The following is a 20339-nucleotide window of genomic DNA, read 5'->3' on the forward strand; positions in this document are numbered from 1 at the left end:
TTCTGCAAACTCAGTATTGGTCCTCGACATGAATGCATAATTAAAGCATGTTCATAAATTTGTACAAAAAAGAATTTATGAATTTATTCGATTATCCGAAACGTGGGCACTTCCTGCACCGAATTTTTTATAGGCTAGCGATTCTCGCTTTAAAAATTACCGGAGCGGAGGCGGAAATTCAATTTGGAATAAATGCGTAACTTTCGTAATTTATGCCACTCCGTGTGCCCACTCGGAAACTGCCTTCTTGTGCCCACGGCAACGGAAACAACAATTTGACTTAGCGCCATTTGTCGTAATAAACCTAATGGAGTTAATGGCACTCGCTGCGTGTAAAATTTCCAAAAATATTTCCCCGAACAGGTTTTACGGGGGACTTAGTATCAGTATCCTGAGGCAATTGCCTGGGCGTGAATTTGCCAGGAGGCTGAGAATTGCTCGCCGGACAATTCGCCGTCGGCTTTCTATAATTTAATTGGATTACGCAAGAGTTTGCCAAGGCCCGGTCTCTTTAATTTTGTATTTCTGGGTGTTGGTAATTAAATATTTTTGCTCGCAAATTTTTTGGCAATAAGTACGATATACATTAAGCGTAACCAGCACGTTTTTTAGTATTTGCCAAACACTCGAGTTTCGGAACCTTTTTGGGGATTGCGGTCGCAATTTTCAACCACGCACCAAAATAAAAACTTTAGCTTGAGCCATATTTATTTTATTTTCATAAATTTCTTTTCCTTCCTCAACCATTTCGCATTCTTATCAGAAGGAGAAAGCCCGTTGAGCGGGGCGAATGCCCGAATAGTCGACGGAAAAACTTTCCAAGAAAAAAGAAGGCGACCAGACGGGACATACTTCAAATGTTTTTTATTTGTGGGGTTTTGCGAAAAAATTCTTGGGATGCTGACCGCGCTTAGAATGCGACGATAATGACGTTTGTCTACGTGGGTCTGTGCGTTCCTGGGTACCCGGAAAATGCTGGATTTAATATAGGAAACTTATTAAACAGTCCTCGAGCCGAAGTCGTTTTCATCTCGTTTCCCTCTATTATGCCTAAATAAATTGGAACTTGTTTTGCCAAAGTTTTCGGCTCGCTGAGTTTATTGCTCAGCTTGTGAAATTAGAAAAGAAGAACAGAATAGAAAATCTCCAGAGCGGCAATTTTGTTGAATCCCAACGTTGTTTATTTCTGTGCCATTTTGCGTTTTGTCGTCGGTATTAAATTCAGTTAGGATGTACAATTCTGATTTTGGTGGAGTTGTCCCTGGGATTAAATCAATAAAGCCCTTCTTAAAGCACAACTGCCAATTCAGTGGAATTATCTGTGCTTGGTATAATTTTCGCTATTTTTAACAATCGCCTTGAGGCGCAGCTCCGCCTCAGCGGACTGAGATGGTGTGGTCGGACACTTGAAGCCAAGTACGTAAGTAGTCTTTTTGGCCCATTTTGAGGCCGAGTTTGAGGCAAACAGGCAAGACATGTGCCAAAAAGTTTCACAATAAGCCCGCGGCCCAAGGCAAATAGTCAAAAAGTAGGGGCTGCTTGGGCGGCGAAGACTGCTGAGTGGGCGTGCTCCAAGTGAGTGGCTGAGCTCGAGATGGAGTGCAGAAGCGCAGTTTATGCACAAATTCATTCGCATTCAGGCGAGTTCTTGGCTTCGGCCCTGACAAGCGGAGAATGCGGCAACAGAGAGATGTTGGCATAAATAAAAGAAGAGCCAGCATGTTATGCGATTGTGTGGGCCTTAAGTTGTCTGACTGTTTTCCTGTCTGGCCCCCAAAGAAAAGTAAAGAAACAGCCACAGCAACAGCATCGGAAAACGAGTAGGCTGCCTTGGCGACAGGCAGCGATAATTTGTAGGCACAGCCGAATATCCTTGGGATCCGCTTTTCATGTTCAAGGATTCCCGGCAATGGCGTGAAATATTTAAGTACATTTTATTTTTGCAATTTATTCGCACTAATGCGAAGCCTGGCTGCAGAATCCGCCCATATATCAGGGGCATAAGCGTGTTCTTTTGTGTGATTTGGCTACTTTCGGTCGATGGCAAGCGTTGGCAATTTATCAGACTTATTTTCATACTTTAATTGCGGTCTATTAAAAAGTTGTTGCACTCCGCTCGCCACAAGCTGTTGTCGCAACCGAAAGGCCATGTCCCCGAGCTGTTCATCTATTTTGCAGTTGCAGTGCTCCGCAACTATGGCCATAAAAATTCGCTTAGCACAAGACTAAAAGTTGCCAAAAATATAATACGCAATAATAACTTTCCGCTGGGAGGGAGTGCCTCCTTTGTTTCGGATCCCTGTTTGAGTTGTTTTCAAATTCATTATTTCTGTATGGGTTGTTGTGGAAGTTTTGTCTCCGTCTGGTGAGCAATTTCTGTTTTGCCATCGGGCTTTTCTCAATTTTTTTGCGAAAGCATTGGCAAAGCTCAAAGAACCCTTACCACGGGGAAATCAGTGGGAAGATGAAAGGATTTCCCTGAAAATGTTTACTTACTCGGAGCGCCCCATTTGCCTATCAGTCCAATCATCTTAATTACAAATCAATAGGTCCATTTAACTGTAGAGTAGCAGAGGTCCGAGGCCAGGACAGCTTCATAGCAACACAAAGCTATCTATGTGAAGCAATCAGTATCAAATCCATAAGAATGACAAAACCATAAAACCTAGCCAAGTAGGATGGACAAGGACACAGATAGCCATAACCATAGCCGTTCCCCCCTCCGCCCCACGAAAGTGATCCCTCCTCGGACTCAAATGAACTCGAAGTCAAGAGGATGCCGTCTGCTAAGCAAACTGTTTTTGTTTTTGAATTTGTGCTGTCTCTAGTTATACCCGTTTCTCGTAGAGTAAAACTGTTACGCCCACACTTCTAAAAAAATGATTAATTTTATTGTTTTATTGCCAATTTCTATTAATATGCCAGAAAATATTAAAATAACTCGTTCGTACTTCCACCATCTAAGTAACATGTATCTGATATTCGGGGAAATCCATTGTATCGTTCCCTTTTGTTTTGGTTGCACTCGGAAAAATGATTCCATAAGTGATTAATAAGTATATTTTTTTAAAAACTCAAACCCCAACTCGGCATTTAAATGTTAATTGTAAGCTACAAGGCATCCAAAGTATACTGCTATTTTTTCTCTATGTGCATATATTTAGCAATTTATGTTGCTGAGGGGTTCAATGCCTTCATTACGATCATTCCCCATCGGGAGCTGCAAACTTGCGAATTGTTTTGGCCAAAAAGCCAAGCTCCGTCAGCCTTGTCAATGATGAACTGAATTCAACGGCCCAGTGGCGCAAACTTTTCAGCATTATTGTTCCATTATTGGGTGGACGCTATGCGGTGAGCGGAGGGGAAAGAGTCGAGTACATTATGGAAACTCATTAGATGCCAACTCACGCTGGATTTAATTTAAATGCGCTGTAGAGTATGTAATTGTAATCGCCGTTTGGGCATTGAGGAGGGCTAATACTTACGTGGGCAAACGGTCCCGTCGCGCTGTTATGGCCAAATACGTACATATAATTGCGCCGATTGACATCCGCGTGGAACATCCCGGTTTGCAGGAGTGGGCCGACCACGCGGGCATCAGACAGTATGTCCAGGACCACGTCACGGTGCTCCAAATTAGTGGCCTTAATCGGATTGTTGTACATGTCCTGGTATCTGCGGAGAGAGAGAGACAGAGAAATGAGAGTGTGGGCCGATCGTAAGTGTAGGCCACGAAGCACGCAAAACATCATCGCAACGTGGCGTATGCGTAATGTGCATTGTTAACATTTGGTGGCTTGCGTGGGTACTCGTTTTGTGTATTTACTCTTGGTACGTAAAGCTTAATTACGCGGTTGGCTTTTGTGAAGAGCACCCCCCGTGGGACATTCGCAGACAACAATGGACAACAATGGGCACTAATGCCGAGCATCGCGAATCAACCAAGAAACTAGCGCTGATTGCAATTGATTTTTGCGAAAGACTTACGCTTTAATCCCAGAACAATTAAGTGAACGCCCCACAAAACAATGTGGAGTTAGTCATTGCGTTGGTCATGTTAGCCTAAATTTAGATACAGTACTGAAAAACTACTTAATAAAGAATTTACATATGGAGCTCCACAAAAGCAGGGTTTTCTGTCACAGGATTTAATAACAAAAATCTGCTTATTTTAAAGAAAAGATTTTAAAAGTAGAAGCAACTTTAACGTCTTCATCTTTCTTTGCAAAAGTCTCATTGCGTTGAAAAAGTACTCAATAATATACACAGCTATAACATTTAACAATATAAAGTTTGAAAATAAAATTCAAGATTAAACTTTTCGTTCGGAAAACTTGTAAACTTTTCACACTTCACAAATTCAGCAGTTTGGGAATGCTTTAAATGTGTATTTAATTTATGTCTTAAAAAGTTTGATGCCATCTATCTCGTTAATAGACTTTATGATATTTATAACAAGCATTGCTTATTACTTTTAATACATAATCATACCGCTGTAGCAATATGTGTACCAATATGTCAGCAACATAATTCAAAAATTATATACAAACAAATTGAAACAGAGTGCTGCACAAACAGTCAGGCCCAAGTGCAAGTGTAATACGAATATCCTTTTGGCCACCAGTTTAGGATACCTTTAGTAAAATGCCTTCCTATACTGGCTTTTCTCTAATACATTTGTTGCCCTCCACTCCCATATAAGATATATCGGCGAGCTTCTGGTTAAGTCCATCCCAGCATGAAATTATTATGGCGCAGCGGGAAAGACACGGGGTCTTGGAAAAATACAGAAATCCCTCTGTGCCTGCTTGCCTAGTGTTCATGTCAAGCACAACACTTGGCCTTTTGCTAGCAGCTGTTGAAGCAGGTACAACATGCCACAAGACATACAGACTCACACTCACTCTAAGGAATATGTACGCCGGCTTCTTCAACGTCTTGGCATGGCCTAATGTACAAATAAATAGAGCCATATTTTGCACATTTTCGTACGGGTTGTACTTAGTTTTCCTTTGCTGCCCGGATTGTCTGTTTGTGTTTTGTGTGCCACGCTATGCATTTTATTGTCGGCTACTTAAGTTATGCACTTTGACCTCCATTCAGACAGCACAGTCGACGACGACCCCCTGTGAAGAAGCCTCAAGGAAGCAAAGTCAGCAAACGGCGGGGCGTACGGTGCCACTCATGAATGTATGGCCCAAGGTGGCTCGCAACACGTTTGCTCTCGTTTCCCCTACATGCTGCTGCTTATGCAGGATTCAAAGGATATGCAGGATACCTTCAGCAGAGGTAGAAAATATATGCCAAGCTAGTGCCATAATGGATAGATGCTATCTCAACAGCTCGGAGTCTGATTAATAATATTTAAGAAAATTAAAAAAATATGTGCTCGATTATTGAATGTTAGAGAACACTTATGCATGTTTCTGTTTCACTGCATTGTCCGCTTCTGTATATCTAACTTCTCCTACAGTAGCTGCATCGAAGATGTAAGTTGGAATCAGAATCGAAACTGCTCAAGCTCGCTTTATATTTATTTGCTGCTTCCATCGTGTAATCCCATCTAGTTGAGCAACGCTTAGAGCCTTCAGTTGGCGGTGTGCGATGCGAATGCGCAATAAATAACAACAGTGAGCTTCAGAATGTCTCCTTCGCTTGCTATACTTTTAAGAGGTACATATGCTGAGGTTCCCGCAACAGCTCAGAACTTTGATCTCATTATGCTCCCCACAGAGGAATTATTATAAGCTCATCGGAAAACCCGCACCAACCATCGACTTAATTAAAAATGTATGAAAGCCATGATAATTCCGTTTTTGGGGGTGGAGAAAGTTTTTTGTAGCTCATTGAGGAAGCAGTAAAAATGTGTCGTTGCAAATATAGTTTGGAAATCACGCGAAATGCTTGCCAAAACAAACGAAAAGTCGAGCAAACAAATTTTGAATGCCAACAGACCAGCACAAATGCTTAATTAAAAGTTGGACGAATGCGCATTTGGGAAATCCCTCGACAAACATGGAATAACCCGAATATGTGGTGCTCCTGCTAAGGAAATAAGATTAAAGTGGGCACCAAACAAACAATAAGTGGAACAGTTCCGGGACTAAAGCCATACGAAAGTTTCGTGCCACCGACAATATAATTAAATATATACATATACGTGTGTATTTAGACGACAATCGTACGTAAAACATACACGCACCGCAAAACGACCCACAAAAGCCTCCAAACACACGAAAACACTCAAAAGTAACCGCAGAGCTCTCGAAACACTCGCACACACACAAACGCCCCCAACAAATGGCCACCGGAAATGTGCACAACAAACACTCCCAAGTATGGAGTGCAAAAACACACACACGCAACAAAACCAGCAACACATAGCAGGTGAAAAGGGGTTAACAAAGCCGGTGAGCGTCATTTGCTTTGCTCCCGTGCCAGTGCCACGCCCCTGGGCCCCAGCCCACTCCTTTTTACATCTTGAGCGAAGTCCAAGGAATGACCATTTCGGGAACTCATACAAGTTCAATTTAATTTGGCAGTACAGTGCGATTTGTTTCGTTTGTATTTTGTAAAAACGAAATTGCTCTAATGACTGAATAGTTAAGGCAGGTATTCTTGTATTTAGCTGGTTTTGAGCTGACTTTAAAGAACTTAGAGACTAGCTAGGCGTGAGTTGAAACTAAGAACATGGCAAATTACCACCACCCGTTTTTGTGGTCTTCCGCAGGGAGCTCTTTCTCCCTAACTTGGTTGCACAGTGTAGGTTGCTGACTTCCGCTGCTCGTTTCTGGAGCGTGAAGCAACACTCACATTTAATTTCCGAAGAGCGTATGTGACACTTTAAATATTTCCGCACTCAAACAAACACTTCTCCGCCAGAAACACTCACTCACAGTCGGCGGCAAAGACGGATGCGGATGCGGATGCGAAAACGGAGAGACAGATTCTGATGCAGACTGGGACTGTCGGAGGTGCTTGCCGTACTTCTGGCCGGAGAGCCTGGTCTCCGGCTGTCTGTGCCCTGGTGCACAATTTTCTAGTGCCCTAGATTTTTGGCAGCTGCAGAGCTGTAATGAATTTGTTGAGGAGTTTGCTAATGAAGTACGACCGGTTTATCAAATGAAATGCAATTTGATTTTAAATTGCATTAAGCGGAAATTGCAGGGAACGGGAATATGCTCCTAATGGCATTCAGACGAGTGGACAAATATCGAAGCAGCTATCCTGGTCCCCAAATTGGAATCTTTTCCTGGCATGTAAAGTTGGCTTAACTTTAAGTGAGAGCAGACCTCAGACATTTAAGCACCTCCTCAAATCACAGCTTGCCCGCCGCCTGGAAAAGGGGGAAAATCAAATCCATTTAATCACCCAGAACCTAAACCCCCTCCCACCCGATACGCCCGATATCCCCGTGAGCACAACAAGCAAGGCGAAACAACTCGAGCCTCATATACATACATATATAGCCGTGCACATATAGATATATAGGCACGGATGCGGACCACTAACTGGCGTTAATGCCCGACTTCTGCGGGGAATAGTGCGGGTTCATGAACCCCACTTAACGTGGATGTGGGTGAGAGGACGAGTGGTGGGAAGGTGGGGAGGTTCGCCCATTAAGTGTTCAACTGCCGCCAGGCTAAGCAGCCAAGCCAGTGGAGGATCTAAATGTGTGCTCGAAACTCCTGCTACGTCCTTAGTGCTAAAGGGGCGATGAAGTGTGGGAGCGGGGAAGGGTACCAACATATAGTTTGCCTAGGCACAGGACATTGTAGATGAAGTCAATAAATATTCAAAGGCAGCGTCAAAAGGTATGTGCACATTATGTTTACTGCTTTAGAAAGAGTCCGCGACGAACGTTTAATAACATGGATATCTTTTTGGCATACATAACTAAGCTTTTCCCAAATTTTAATTGGGCAATTATATTTATAAAAGGCTTTAAATCATTTCTGACTTACTCACTCGCTTTACCTATAATAGTTTTACTGTTGCTGCTCTTGTTAATGGGACTTAAACAAACAGATTTTGGGGTCCATTGTCGAAAATAATTCACCGACAATTCATGTTTTTATTTAAGTTTATATTTCCGATTCATTCTGAAGTGGCATCATGCCTACCATAATATTAAACTTTCACTACGTAAATTCGCCACTAATGCACTGGTCGACATGGCAATTGTTGAATTAAACAATTCACAGCCTTCGGTAATATGCCAGATTTCAATTATTTATTGCGTCCGTGTGGGCCTACAACAATTTCTGGTCAGTGCGGAATATAATGTAATATATTGCGTATACGCCCCCCGATCCGCCCCAAAAGCGTTTACCAAAATTGCTTTGCCGCATACGCAAACTGTGCCCCCTTTCTGTGCCAGTAGAGAAGTTTGCAATGTACACACAGATACATACACACACACTCATATCCCCCGGCGCTGACAAACGATTATGAATAACTGCATCACGCTGGGGAAATGCGACCACTCATAGTGGCGGGCGAACGGGAAAATATCTCAGCGAGTGCCGTTGCGCGCGTGTGAGCGAGTATTTATGCCGCTCACTGTGCAATAAGCACCATTTTATTACACTTGAACATCTACACTGAGCAGCCAAGTTAAGCTGTAGCTGTGGATGCAATAAGTGGTCTGGGTGTCTAAAGCTCAGAGATGTGAATAAAATATGTAAATATAAAGCTTAGCCCCTCATGGCCATATTATGGTAGCAGTATTTTGTACACGAGAAAAGCTCTATAATGCGAATTTCTCAATTGCGTATTAATAATTTGTTTTCCCACTCAAGTAATTTTAAAATTCTACTTTTAAGCACGCATGATTGCAGTTATATTTTGGATACATGGTAAGAATATTTCAGTCTGCATAAACTATGTTATAAAATATTTACCTTCTCCCATTTACATGCTCTTTAAGCCCATTTACTTTAAAACAAACCTCTCCATTTAAGCTACCTGAGAGCTTATAAAATTACTGAAAAGGTGTTCGCACTTCATGAATGGAATTTCCACTCAAAATGCTCGCAATTTCCATATTTTCCTAGCAAGGAAAAACACTGAAATATGCAAAGTAAATAATTGCGTGGGTTTGAGAGCGGTTCTCCGCCCGGTTGCATAATCGAAAGTTCTTCAAAATGCATGTCAGCGAAAGAACGCCCCGAAAGGGGCGTGGTCAGCTCAGGGGCGGATGGCTCGTCCGAGGAGGAGTGCATGTGGGGCATCACATGATGGCCCAAAACAATCGCTGAGCCAGATTGAGTTTGAGCTCGCGTACACACAAGAGGAGTGGCAAAAAGCACGCATGTAATTTATGATGTTTCAGCGTGTAAACAACACGTTCCGAGCCGTCGAAAAAAGAGGAGGCTGAAACAGAGGGAAGCATGCATGTGCACTAGTTGCAGCAACGTGTAATTTACGAGAGAAGTTTGGCAAATAAAACGGGAGCAACTGGTTCAAGATGCTGCGGCATAGGGATATATGGACATGTCTATGTGGAACAGGAGCAGCTGAATACCAAATGCATATTTAGCCGGGATATTAAAGCGCAAAGCGTATGGGCCAACAGCAGACAATGCCATTTAAAAGTTAATGGTTTTTGCATCGCCCACCCAAGGGCCACGCCCACATCATGGTCCTCGCCATATGCGTTTCAGAACTGGAGCTGAAAAGTCGACTTATGGGCATTACGGAATGAATGTAGTTAAAGAAATAAGAGCTCAGCTTATTAAATGCGGAATAGCTCTTCTATTTAGCCAATTGACACATTACTATAAAATGATTTATTTTATACATCAGAACCGAATATTTCTTTTTAATCCGTCAGGACAATACAGCTAAAAATATTAAACAGCAAAGGCGAAAAAGACTTTTAAAGAAATCGGGATTGCGTAAAAACATTAAATAAATAAGCAACCTTTCAAATAAGATTAGGTATCTGCTTTTGACTTTCCCATAACGACTGTGGGCAAAACTGGCAGCACAGCCTGTGCCACAGCCCACGGATAATAAATGCAGGAGCTGAACCTCGGAAAATGTGCCGCCTGTCGCCAAGGATCACCGGGCCGACCGCAGCGCTGCCTTGCATATTTTTGTAAATAATACTATAATAAATAAGTTTAAGCTATTAAGCGTCTGCTGGCGGCCTCCGGCATTGTTTGTCCGCTCCCACGGGCCTTGTTATCTATAGGAGGCGTGTCTGGAGCGGTCTCATTGCGAAGTAAACAACTTTGCGGCCAGCCGGGTAATTAAGGAGCCCGCTCGAGGTTGCGGTTTATAAATGGCTGAAATTAAAACGACAATATAAAGCTGTCAGCGACACTTTGAGTTGGGTCAATTGTGTCGCGGCCAGATAAGCCACGGATTAAGCGACTAAGCAACAGTTTACAAACCGGGAAAACGACGAGGAATAAACTGGCGACAATGAAATTCTACAAAAGTGAGGCAGTGGGGAGATTTCTTCTGTACAATCAAAATTCAATTCAATCACACAGCAGACGTGTTTGATTCGATTTTCTCATCCCACAGTCCGCAAACAAATTAAACTCCTTTGAATTCAATTTGATTGCAGAACAGCACAGCTGAACACCTTGGGGAATTACATCTGCAACTTTCAATAGCAGCTTAAGAACCATCTTGAGATGAAAAGAAAAATTTGGCAAGCTCAAAATTCCTTGCTCTATTTTCTCTTTCTTGTGAATAGTGCAAGTGAAAATCCCCAGAACTAAATCGCTTCCGGAAGTCGGCTGTGCCCTCAAGTACAAGATACGGATACAGCACTAAATAATTGCCTTTTCACTCCGACAGTTTTTCTCTCTTTGCCAAAAAAACAACCACAAACTGCCAGACATTTTCGATGGGCCCATAAATCTGAGCCGACTGAGCGAATGTGTGTCAGCTTAGCGTTTAAAGGAACAAGAGGAATGCTACGGTAATACCAAAATAGCCAATTTCATGGCTAGTGTAAATCAAACACACCTGCAATTAGGCCCACACGTGCACGACCCCCACCTGGAGCCCCACCTGAGGAGTGGACAAAGCTATTTGGGCAACGGCCCCAGAAACAATTTCTGGCAATTGCCGGGCAACTCATTAACATGCAGCACTAAGTCTACACAGGAAGAAATATATCCGAATAGATACAGGTCTGAATTGTGGGACATTATGACAATTTGAAAGTGTGTTAAATTTATACATATCTTTGTTTGCTTGCTTATTGAATATAAATACGTATAAAGATCTATCCATTCACGGAAATCGGTAATCGGTAAGGCAAACGAAGGTCTTGATTACTAGTACTGATAGCTAGATACGGTTCAATTGAATTGTTTACTAGAAGAGCAGAAGATAAAGAATATTTTTCGTCCTGTACCTCTGCTTTAGGGTCTCTTTGCTTTAGTTCTTTGGCCATTGTCTGGCCCCGTTCTGTTGTTGCTCGACGCTGGAGTAGCTAATTTTTGGGGAGCACAGGTGTATGGGGGTGTGTTCTATTTTCCTCCGACGGTGTAGTATCTGTAACTGTATCTGACCAGCCATTAAACGCAGCCATGAAAACACGCCTCGGGCATGCTAAAAGGGGTCGGATAACAGGTCTCCGATCCCTCTGAAAACCTAGGGCCCCGAGGCGACCCAGCCATAATCCAAAAACTGTTCAAAATGGCGCAATGCCTAAAAGTTTTCAGGCGGCTAAAACTTACGACACTGCAGCAGATAAAATGGCCCAGCTGAAGAGGATATGCTCGTAGAAGAAGTGCATTCGAGGGTCCTTGCAGCGCTGCTTTGAGTTGCTTTGAGTTGGTCAGAAATGAAATCAAGGCACGCGGCGGAAGCAATTGTGTGCGCTTTAAGGCGCCTCAAAGGAGGATTATAGAATTCATAAGCGGGCTGAGGCTGAGGCAAAATGAAATGCAATAAGCTAAAAAGATTGCCGGCGAAGTCATAAATATGTATGAGCGAGAATATTAATACTCATATTCCCTGTCAGGGCAATTTCGGATTAAGAACCATGCTTAATCACCTCATAGAAGTATATTAAAAGCAGAGCCGCCATCATTTCAGGGATTACACTCTAGTACCCCAATCCGCTACTTACTTACATACGTATTTTTTAAATGTCTTATAAGAGCAATGATTACAAATAAATGCTTTAAATACTGTTAGGCTTAAATTGTATTGCATAAATATTTGTATTTTTAATATTTTAGTGGTTAGAGTCTACAATTCGTACTACATGATTACCGTAATGATTAAATTTAATCTATTAGAATTATATGTAAAAATTGTTTTTAATTTTTTGAAGACTCATTGTGAACACTTTTGAACACATATTATTTAAAATATATTTAGAATAGAATAATAGAATATAGAATACTTAGAATAGAGAATAGAATATACTTATTTTATATATTGAATACATAGTATTTTAAATATAAATATAAACAATTTTATGTTTACGATTGACACTTATTTTTGGTTGTGATATACCGTCTTTTGTGCTGGTTTTATTATTATATTTTATTATCTTATATTATACTATTCAGTAAGGATGTAAGCTGATGATGTTGGTTGCATACTAGTTAAGTCTCTAAAAACTGGCCGTTCAAATAACTGTTGGTATATTTTATTATATTACACCCTATTAAGAAATTTGGTCTGCCATGCAGGCTCATTTTTTGAAGGTGTATGCCCTTTGACTAACTGGATTGAAGTAAGTGCAGGGCATATAGGACCTGCGGGCGGCGCATTGATTGTCAAAGGTGTCGTGTTGAACATTTGATCAACAGACGAGTGCGGGCTGAAAGGCTCTGAACATGCCCCTTCGTGCATCCTTCAACTCGAGAGACACCCAGGGTTGAAAAAAGTCAGGAGTCGAAATGAAATAAATCGAGGCAAAGGCTCGGCTGTCCGTCAATGACGGCCTCCGTACGTTTTCCACTGCCCCATGCCCGATGTCCTGCGGTACCAGTGATGTTTGGTCCGCCATTTAATTCAATGACGGACAACAAAGCATTGCCACTGGGATGCAGTTAACAGAGCAGTGAGAAAGCGCCAAATATGTGCAAGCAAAGCCTGAAAGGCTGGCACTTCCACTGCCGCGCCCACACACTACATGCCACCACCCCCCGAACACCACCCACCCTGCACCGCCAACCTACCACCGCCCACCGCCCGCCGTCCCCATACAAAACAATTTCCCCTGGAGAGTTTCCATGTTCAGTTATTCGTATGTGAAAAAGCGCATCTGTTGTTGATTGTGTGAACTTCCTTTCAATCGTTTGTTTGTCCTTCTTTTTTCCCTCGGTTGTCGTTGTGTTTTTGCTATTTGTTTGTTGTTTTGTTGTTTATTCTTATGGCTGCTGTTGTTGCCTTTCAAGCCGTTACTGTTTTTGTTGCTGCGGGTGTTATTGCTGTTATCCGCTCCAGGCGAATGCCAGCAGCTCAGATAGTTTTTGGACCACTTTCCGCCACTTGCGGGGTATTCCAAGTTGCTAGCCCAGCTTGTACTGAACTGCTTTTGTGAATTTGAATGAAGATATCACCCAAACAAGTTCGATATTTCCATGGCAATTAAACGGAAGCAAATAGTTACGATCATGAAAACAAACAACAAAGTTTATGTTTAAAAGCGCTGAGTTAGTTGAAATTATCTGCCACCTATATTGTTTGCAGAAAACCAGTTATAGCTTTATCGCAAAACCATTTCTTTTCCAAAAATAATGGAAAGAGCGCAATTGCTCAGTTCTATATAGAGCGATAAATACACTACAATTAAGTTGAACTTTAAAGGGTGTACAAAATTGTTTACTTAAAATCAGAATCTGATGAGCACATACAACATTCGTTGTCGGCTCAAAACGATTTTCAGTGTACATGCGGCATCGTCTGGACACTCCGCTTATAATCCTTGGTGGGCATCTTTAGAAACAATTGCATCTTTTGTGCAAATAACTTTATAGCATGGCACCGAAAAGGGAGCCCAGGACCTCCGTTTCGGAGAAAGAAACGTTGACATTCCATGGACGTCGGTGGGTGGGAATTGCCCCTTGTGCCAGGAGGTCACTGCTGTGCATTGTGCAATTTATTTATTGCTTACAAAACTTTTCCAGAAAAAGAGAGAAGGAACAGGACTAGCAGCAGGACGAGACGGAACAACTCCTGTGAAAATGAGATAGTCGGTGGCATTGTTTTCCCCAAATGAACGGAGTAATGTCGACCCGCGGGAACGTCGCCAGCTCAAAGTAATAAGTAGCCAGATGATGACATAATAGTGCTCTCCTGCGGATCAGTTGGGATAGTCGTTTATTATAATTTATGGTGGCTCCTCCAAGGAGCCTGCTCGCAATGGCCCGAAAAAACCTAAGCCCGACTATTTTCAAACATTTTTCCGCACGGAATAAATTTCAATTTAAATGAAACCTTAAAGCCGATTCGGCTTCCGATGACGTCAATGCCGGAGTAAATTGCCTAACCGACATTTCAGGCGGGCGTCGCTAATCCGCGGCACTTAGCAAACAAATTGCCCCACATAAACAATTCTAATTGAGATGAACGATAGGGCCGTGTTCTTACACCCATGCAAACCAGTCAATCGGATCGCTCGCAATCCGGCAACTATGTTAAATGCGCAGTAAGTTACACGGCTTCGGGCCACGGGCTGGCCGGATTTGCATTGCCCACCGTCATAAAATGTAGCATAAATTTCACTTACTTCTTCAGCGTGGCAGCCAATGCCAAATCGGGGCGTACGTCGAAGCGGCTCTGCATATAGAAGCGCAATAAATTATCGCGTTCATTTTCACGTAATCCTTCCTCGAGTGCTAATGCGGCCAGTGTGTGATAGGATTCTGACTCCGTGATGCCGAATAATAAATCATAACTGAAAGAGACAGCGAGAGAGGGTGTGAGAGAGAAGGTATGATGCGGTGTGGGCGGGATGCAGTCAACATGCACAGCTTGTGTTTGCCGCTGGTGGACGAAGGCTACTTTTATGCACTGTAAAAAAGCAGGTGCCGTTTGCCCCAATTAAGGTGTTGATAAGGGGGCTTAAGGGTATAGATATAAGCAAATTTACCAAATTTAAAGGTCGCTCTTAGAAGGCAATCTAGTGCACAGAAAAGGATTACAAACTTTATCGCTCATACGTGGTCAGGAAAATACACAACATTTAGGAACTTTGCAACGAAAAACTACATGAGGGCTAATTTATTTTGAATTATCAATTTTCACCACTCTAGTTATTTCAGCTTATGTAATCAATATGCGCCCTCAACATTACATCTCTCAGTGCACCAGGCCAATGAAATCCCATAAAACGCAGTAAAAAGCACTAAAATAAAACGAGCCCTCGTTCCTGTGGCGTAACTTGTTACGCCGCCTGATAAATGGTGCTAGTGGTGCTCGTCTATGAAACTGCTCTGTTCCCAGCTTTGGTACGGATCTCGACCAGCCATCCTCCCTTGGGGGCCCCTCGAGCTACCAACCAACCGAGCATTGTCTTCCTGTTGCGCCGTGGACATGGCATTAAAAGTTCCACTCAAGTTGGGCCGGAAAGTTTGCGCCCCAGAAGTAAATGCAAAGCTGCTGGTAAACTTGCCAAATTGAATGGAGCTGCCAATGGAATCGCAACTGGACACTTGAGCGTGCTCGAGGACCACTTTTCCTGCACTCCTCCGGGAACCTCACTCATTTGGGAAGGCTTTAATCCTTGGTCATCGCTGATTAAGGTGATTAAAAGCCCAACCTGGGGGTTACCGCTCCGGACGGCATCTCCGGTCGAGTGAAACGTGCTTCCACCTCAGTTTCCCAACTGAACCGTGACCTGCCTCTCTGCGCCCGGAACCCTGTCTGTTTGCCGTAATTAATGGCTCTTCCTGGCAGCTATTATTCTATTTTTCTCGGCACTGCGTGTCAAACACGTTTGACTTGCAAAAGGATAACAATTAAAATCAAATTAATCACGCATTTTATTAGATTATACCGTGTTAGGTTGACTGAATGGCTGAGCAGCACGTGCCCTAATGTCCTCCAGGGAAATGGGCATCCTGCCTTAGGATTGCGAAGGGAGTGCGGAGTCCTGCGAGGAGTTGAGTTATTACTTGTTGCCCAATTGATTGATGGACGGGTGTAATTTCAAAAGGGCCCGTCGGTGCTCAAGCCCTCAAAGCCGCTCTTTGATGCGACCCAGGTCATTATTTGTATTGGGCTTATTTAATTTGATTTTGACACACGTCGAAAAATTCAAGTATCAGCAAGGTGATTTATAAATATCAATCAGAAAATCTGCGTTAAGCTATCGTTGGAAAAACTGCTACAAAACAACACCATTTGAATGCTATATTAAAGAGGGGCCTCCGTTATTCTTTCATGAAGAGTAAATTTTGTACCATTTACGGTGCAGTAATAAAATGAATATCACTATTACTTCTTCCATTTTAATTCAACCCAATCCGCTTTTCTTCATGCAGAATCAATATAACTATTGGTTTATTGTTTCACCTTCGACATGACCGCAGCTAAACCCATTTCCCGTCCCTAAATAATATCGATTCGGTGTTGAAATGGATGTTTTTTTGCTTGGCTCCAAAGAATTGACATCGAGACGTAATTTGCTTGATGATAGCCGAGCTAACGCCAACGCAAAATCGGCGTGTTAAATGGTTCACCCCAGGCCCCGATTTTCACACACGATTTGACTTCACCTGAGGGCAAACACATGCACCGAAGAATGAAATACCAGTCGCCTAATCAAGTAACGCACAATAAATAGTCCGGTGAGCTGTCTGTCCGGGCAAAATACGGATGAAAGGGAGTGTTTGACAGCTGCCCAAAGCACGGAGCACCAGCAAATATCAAACACTAAGGAATTGGCAGTGGTTAGGGCTAGGTTAGGGAAAAGCAATCGCAATGGATAAAATGGGTGAAAATAGGGAAGGGGGGAATTGCTTAACAAACCGGCTGAAGTGCTCCGTATAATGCCCCATGACCTTGTACGGTTGATTTGGTATTACATGTCCATCGACAATTGGACCCAATGATGTTGAAAATTGTGTGAGCGCCGTTGGTATGTGCAAGATATCCTGGTAGCTGCAAAGAAACAAGAACGTCAAAAAATGCGTTAAAAGGCCTTTCCAAACGAGGTGGGTATAAATGTAGCAGGAGATGGATATATACATTCTAAAAGAGGGACTGCCGCTGGGACTGAAGCCGCTCCGCCGGCTGACAGCGGTCACTTTTCACTTTGATTCGAAATTTCTAATAAATTTTATGTGTGATTTGTTGCTGGACAGTAACTCGCACGTACCGCACACACGTGGTCCCATAAAGCCGAACGAGATGGCCTACAGATACACATATGGCCTTAAGGGCATTGCCAAATTACTACGCAGAAGATTAAGAGCGTTCCGCGTGGAGCTCTAAAAGCACAAGTATGGACAGGTCTTTACTCATTATTCAAGTTCCAAGTAATGTTAAAGAATTGTTTAGCATTTCGAAGCCCATTGCCAATAATATACTACATTTCTGATAAACCCCATTAAGCTTGCCGTTCCTAAACATCGTTTCATAAAACCTGACAGAATCGTGTGCAAGATTCACAATTTTCACAGTGAATATCCTAGCATTCTAAGGCAATGAAAATTTAGAAACAACTTTCGCTTGAAATAATTGGCAATTCCTGAACGAAAATGTATTCTTAAGTTACGTGTCCAAAATTATAACTTCTAAGCCCAGGCAACAAAAACGTTTGCAAACGTCTGAGTTTTCCATTTTCACTTATTCAAATTTTTTTTCCAAATAACAAAACGCCTCCCATCAACTTGTGTGCTCTTATCACTGGCTCTTGTGTTACTTCCTGTAGTTATGGTATTTTTTCGAAAAGTATTTTTACCCATTCAAAGCCATAATAGAGCGGCAATGCAAACCAATTCCCACGCACATACTCGTACGGATTTACACCCCGTATTTTACTGATTATCAACAAATTAATGTAATTTAATACAAAAGTTAAAAAAATGGGTCGAGGAAAGCATTGTTCAGTTGAAAAAAGGAGGATGATATTCAACCTAACTGAATCTGGCAATACACCTGCTGAAATTGCCGAAATAATGAAATGTTCGAGGAAAATGGTATATAATGCACTAAAGGTAGTGAAGGAAAACACAGCATATTTGACCAATCAAAAAAAACGCAAACCAAAGCCACGAAAAACTGATCCGCGTACAGATATGCTCATAGTACGGAAGAGCAAGGCGGATCCTTTCAAGTCCTCCCGCGAAATTATGGAGGAAATAAATAAAGAATGTGGCACAAATGTATCGAGGAATTAGTGGCAAGAAGACTAAATGAAGCTTCCCTCTTTGGACGCATCAGCAGAAAAAAACCGCTCCTGTCAAAACGCAACATATCGCAACGATTAAGTTTCGCACGGGCCCACAGTGATAAGGACCTGAGTTTTTGGAAAAACATCCTTTGGAGCGATGAAACAAAAATTAATAAAGTAGGACCCGATGGGAAAACATTTGTTCGTCGTCCAAAAGGCCAAGCTCTTAACCCCAGGTACACCATGAAGACTGTTAAGCACGGTGCCGGTTCCATTATGTGCTGGGGTGCATTTTCCTGGCGAGGTGTGGGTCCGCTTTACCGGATCAATGGCGTAATGGATCGCTTTATGTATGTGGACATTCTCAAAAATCAAATGGAACCATTTACGTTTGAGAACATGCCTCTGAAATGGACATTCCAGCACGACAACGACCCAAAGCACACATATCGTGTCGTTAAAAAGTGGTTGAAGGACGAATCCATCCAAGTTCTGGAATGGCCGGCTCAAAGCCCTGACATAAATCCAATAGAAAATCTATGGAATGATGTCAAGGTTATGATATCCAAAAAAAAATTTCGAATCTTGACGATTTGTGGAAAGGTGTCCAAGAAGCCTGGAACTCCATTCCAAAGGATAGATGTCAGGATCTTGTGGAGAGTATGGTGATGTAAGTATTCATGGATACTTATATTTGCCAAATACAAACAAGAAAGAAGAAACATCTGAACCATTTTTCGATAAAAATCAAAAAAAAAAAAAAAAAAAAAAAAAAAAAAAAAAAAAAAAAAAAAAAAAAAAAAAGTATAAAAAAACAAAACCCAACCTTTTTTCGACCTAAAAATGCCACGTGGATATGAAATACAATCAGCTCACATACCAAATGCTCCTGCGATTTCTGGTCTGAAGTTGCTCGTGCTGCAAAGCATTTCCGTTCGCTGCAATATTTACGCTTTTTGCTCTTTTTACCCGCTTGGCTGGCTCGTTTGGGCCAACCCACCGCACCCACGTATTGATACAAAATTGCAGTGGCAAAATGGTTCAGTTGGGTGCAATTTCTGGCATGGTTTGCATAAAAATCCACATGCCAGAGCTCCAACTGAAGAAGTGTCGATGGCACAGAAATTGGCACAAATTAAGAAAAGGACCGACAAAATCGACAAAAAATATAGCCACAACAATCCGGGGAGGCAAAGAGAATTCTCGAATATTTTGGCCGCCCGAGTTGGACAATTGTTATCTGGAAAATGCAGACCAGAAATGAACCAGCTAGCTGAGGTGGAAGTGCTCGGAGTAGAAATTCAAATGGACAATCTGCATGCTCAGCTCAGTTCAACTCGGAGTAACCTTGGACCGAATGGAACAAGTGACTGTCCCCAGTTGGCACAGTCATAATATTTGGACCACCTTTCGCCAATGATTCTGGCAATGCGGCTGAATTAAAACCCCAGGCTCTCTTAATCATTCCGTCCTCCACGCTTGAATGAAACCCGAGTAAAAGCAGATCTGTGGAGAAATTCAATTGGAAGCGATGCCAAGGATGCCTGGATGCCTGGCACTCATTCACATGCTAAGCCCGAAAAAATACCGAAAATTTCCATCTGTCGGTGGATGTGTGTGTTAATTCACTCAACACCTTCGAATCCCATTGAAGAGGGACATTATCGTAATCCATTTAAGCCAAGAGCTGACTGCAGCAATCGATGCAATGCCATCAAACACTTTCGAGACCAAATAAAGCTTCCCCGCTCTTTAAAGAAGTTAAGCTTGAAGACACTTTCCAAAAATGACAGTTTACAGTTATTTTTTTGTTAGGTAAAATTAAAAAAATGTATGTACGAGTATGTAGGTAATGTTTTATATACACATAATCAAAAGATATAATTTTGTGCATTTATTAAAATAGATTTTCTTTAAAATAATTTTATTTGCCTATTAGGATTTATAAATTTGGTTATACAAGTTTATGCGTTCCTAAAATAATCCTCAAAAAACCAACACTCTCTCAGTAATA

General features: G+C 42.2%; 1 protein-coding gene across 5 annotated transcripts in view; it reads right to left on the reverse strand.

Moving 5' to 3' along the window:
* LOC6536023 overlaps positions 1-20339 on the reverse strand; it is a 37881-nt gene that overhangs the window by 5221 nt on the left and 12321 nt on the right. For 4 of the 5 annotated variants that reach the window (XM_039375034.2, XM_039375033.2, XM_039375032.2 and 1 more), the window contains exons 7-9: positions 16960-17091; positions 14717-14884; positions 3486-3675 (exon numbers count right to left, since the gene is read on the reverse strand). In XM_039375034.2, the coding sequence (XP_039230968.1) occupies positions 3486-3675; positions 14717-14884; positions 16960-17091 (490 nt within the window). Of the gene's footprint in view, positions 1-3485; positions 3676-8332; positions 8621-14716; positions 14885-16959; positions 17092-20339 lie in introns of those variants that run through there. The other variant, XM_039375036.2, reaches the window with a different exon arrangement.

Source organism: Drosophila yakuba, chromosome 3R (genome assembly GCF_016746365.2).
Source record: "Drosophila yakuba strain Tai18E2 chromosome 3R, Prin_Dyak_Tai18E2_2.1, whole genome shotgun sequence".
Classification (NCBI taxonomy): domain Eukaryota; kingdom Metazoa; phylum Arthropoda; class Insecta; order Diptera; family Drosophilidae; genus Drosophila; species Drosophila yakuba.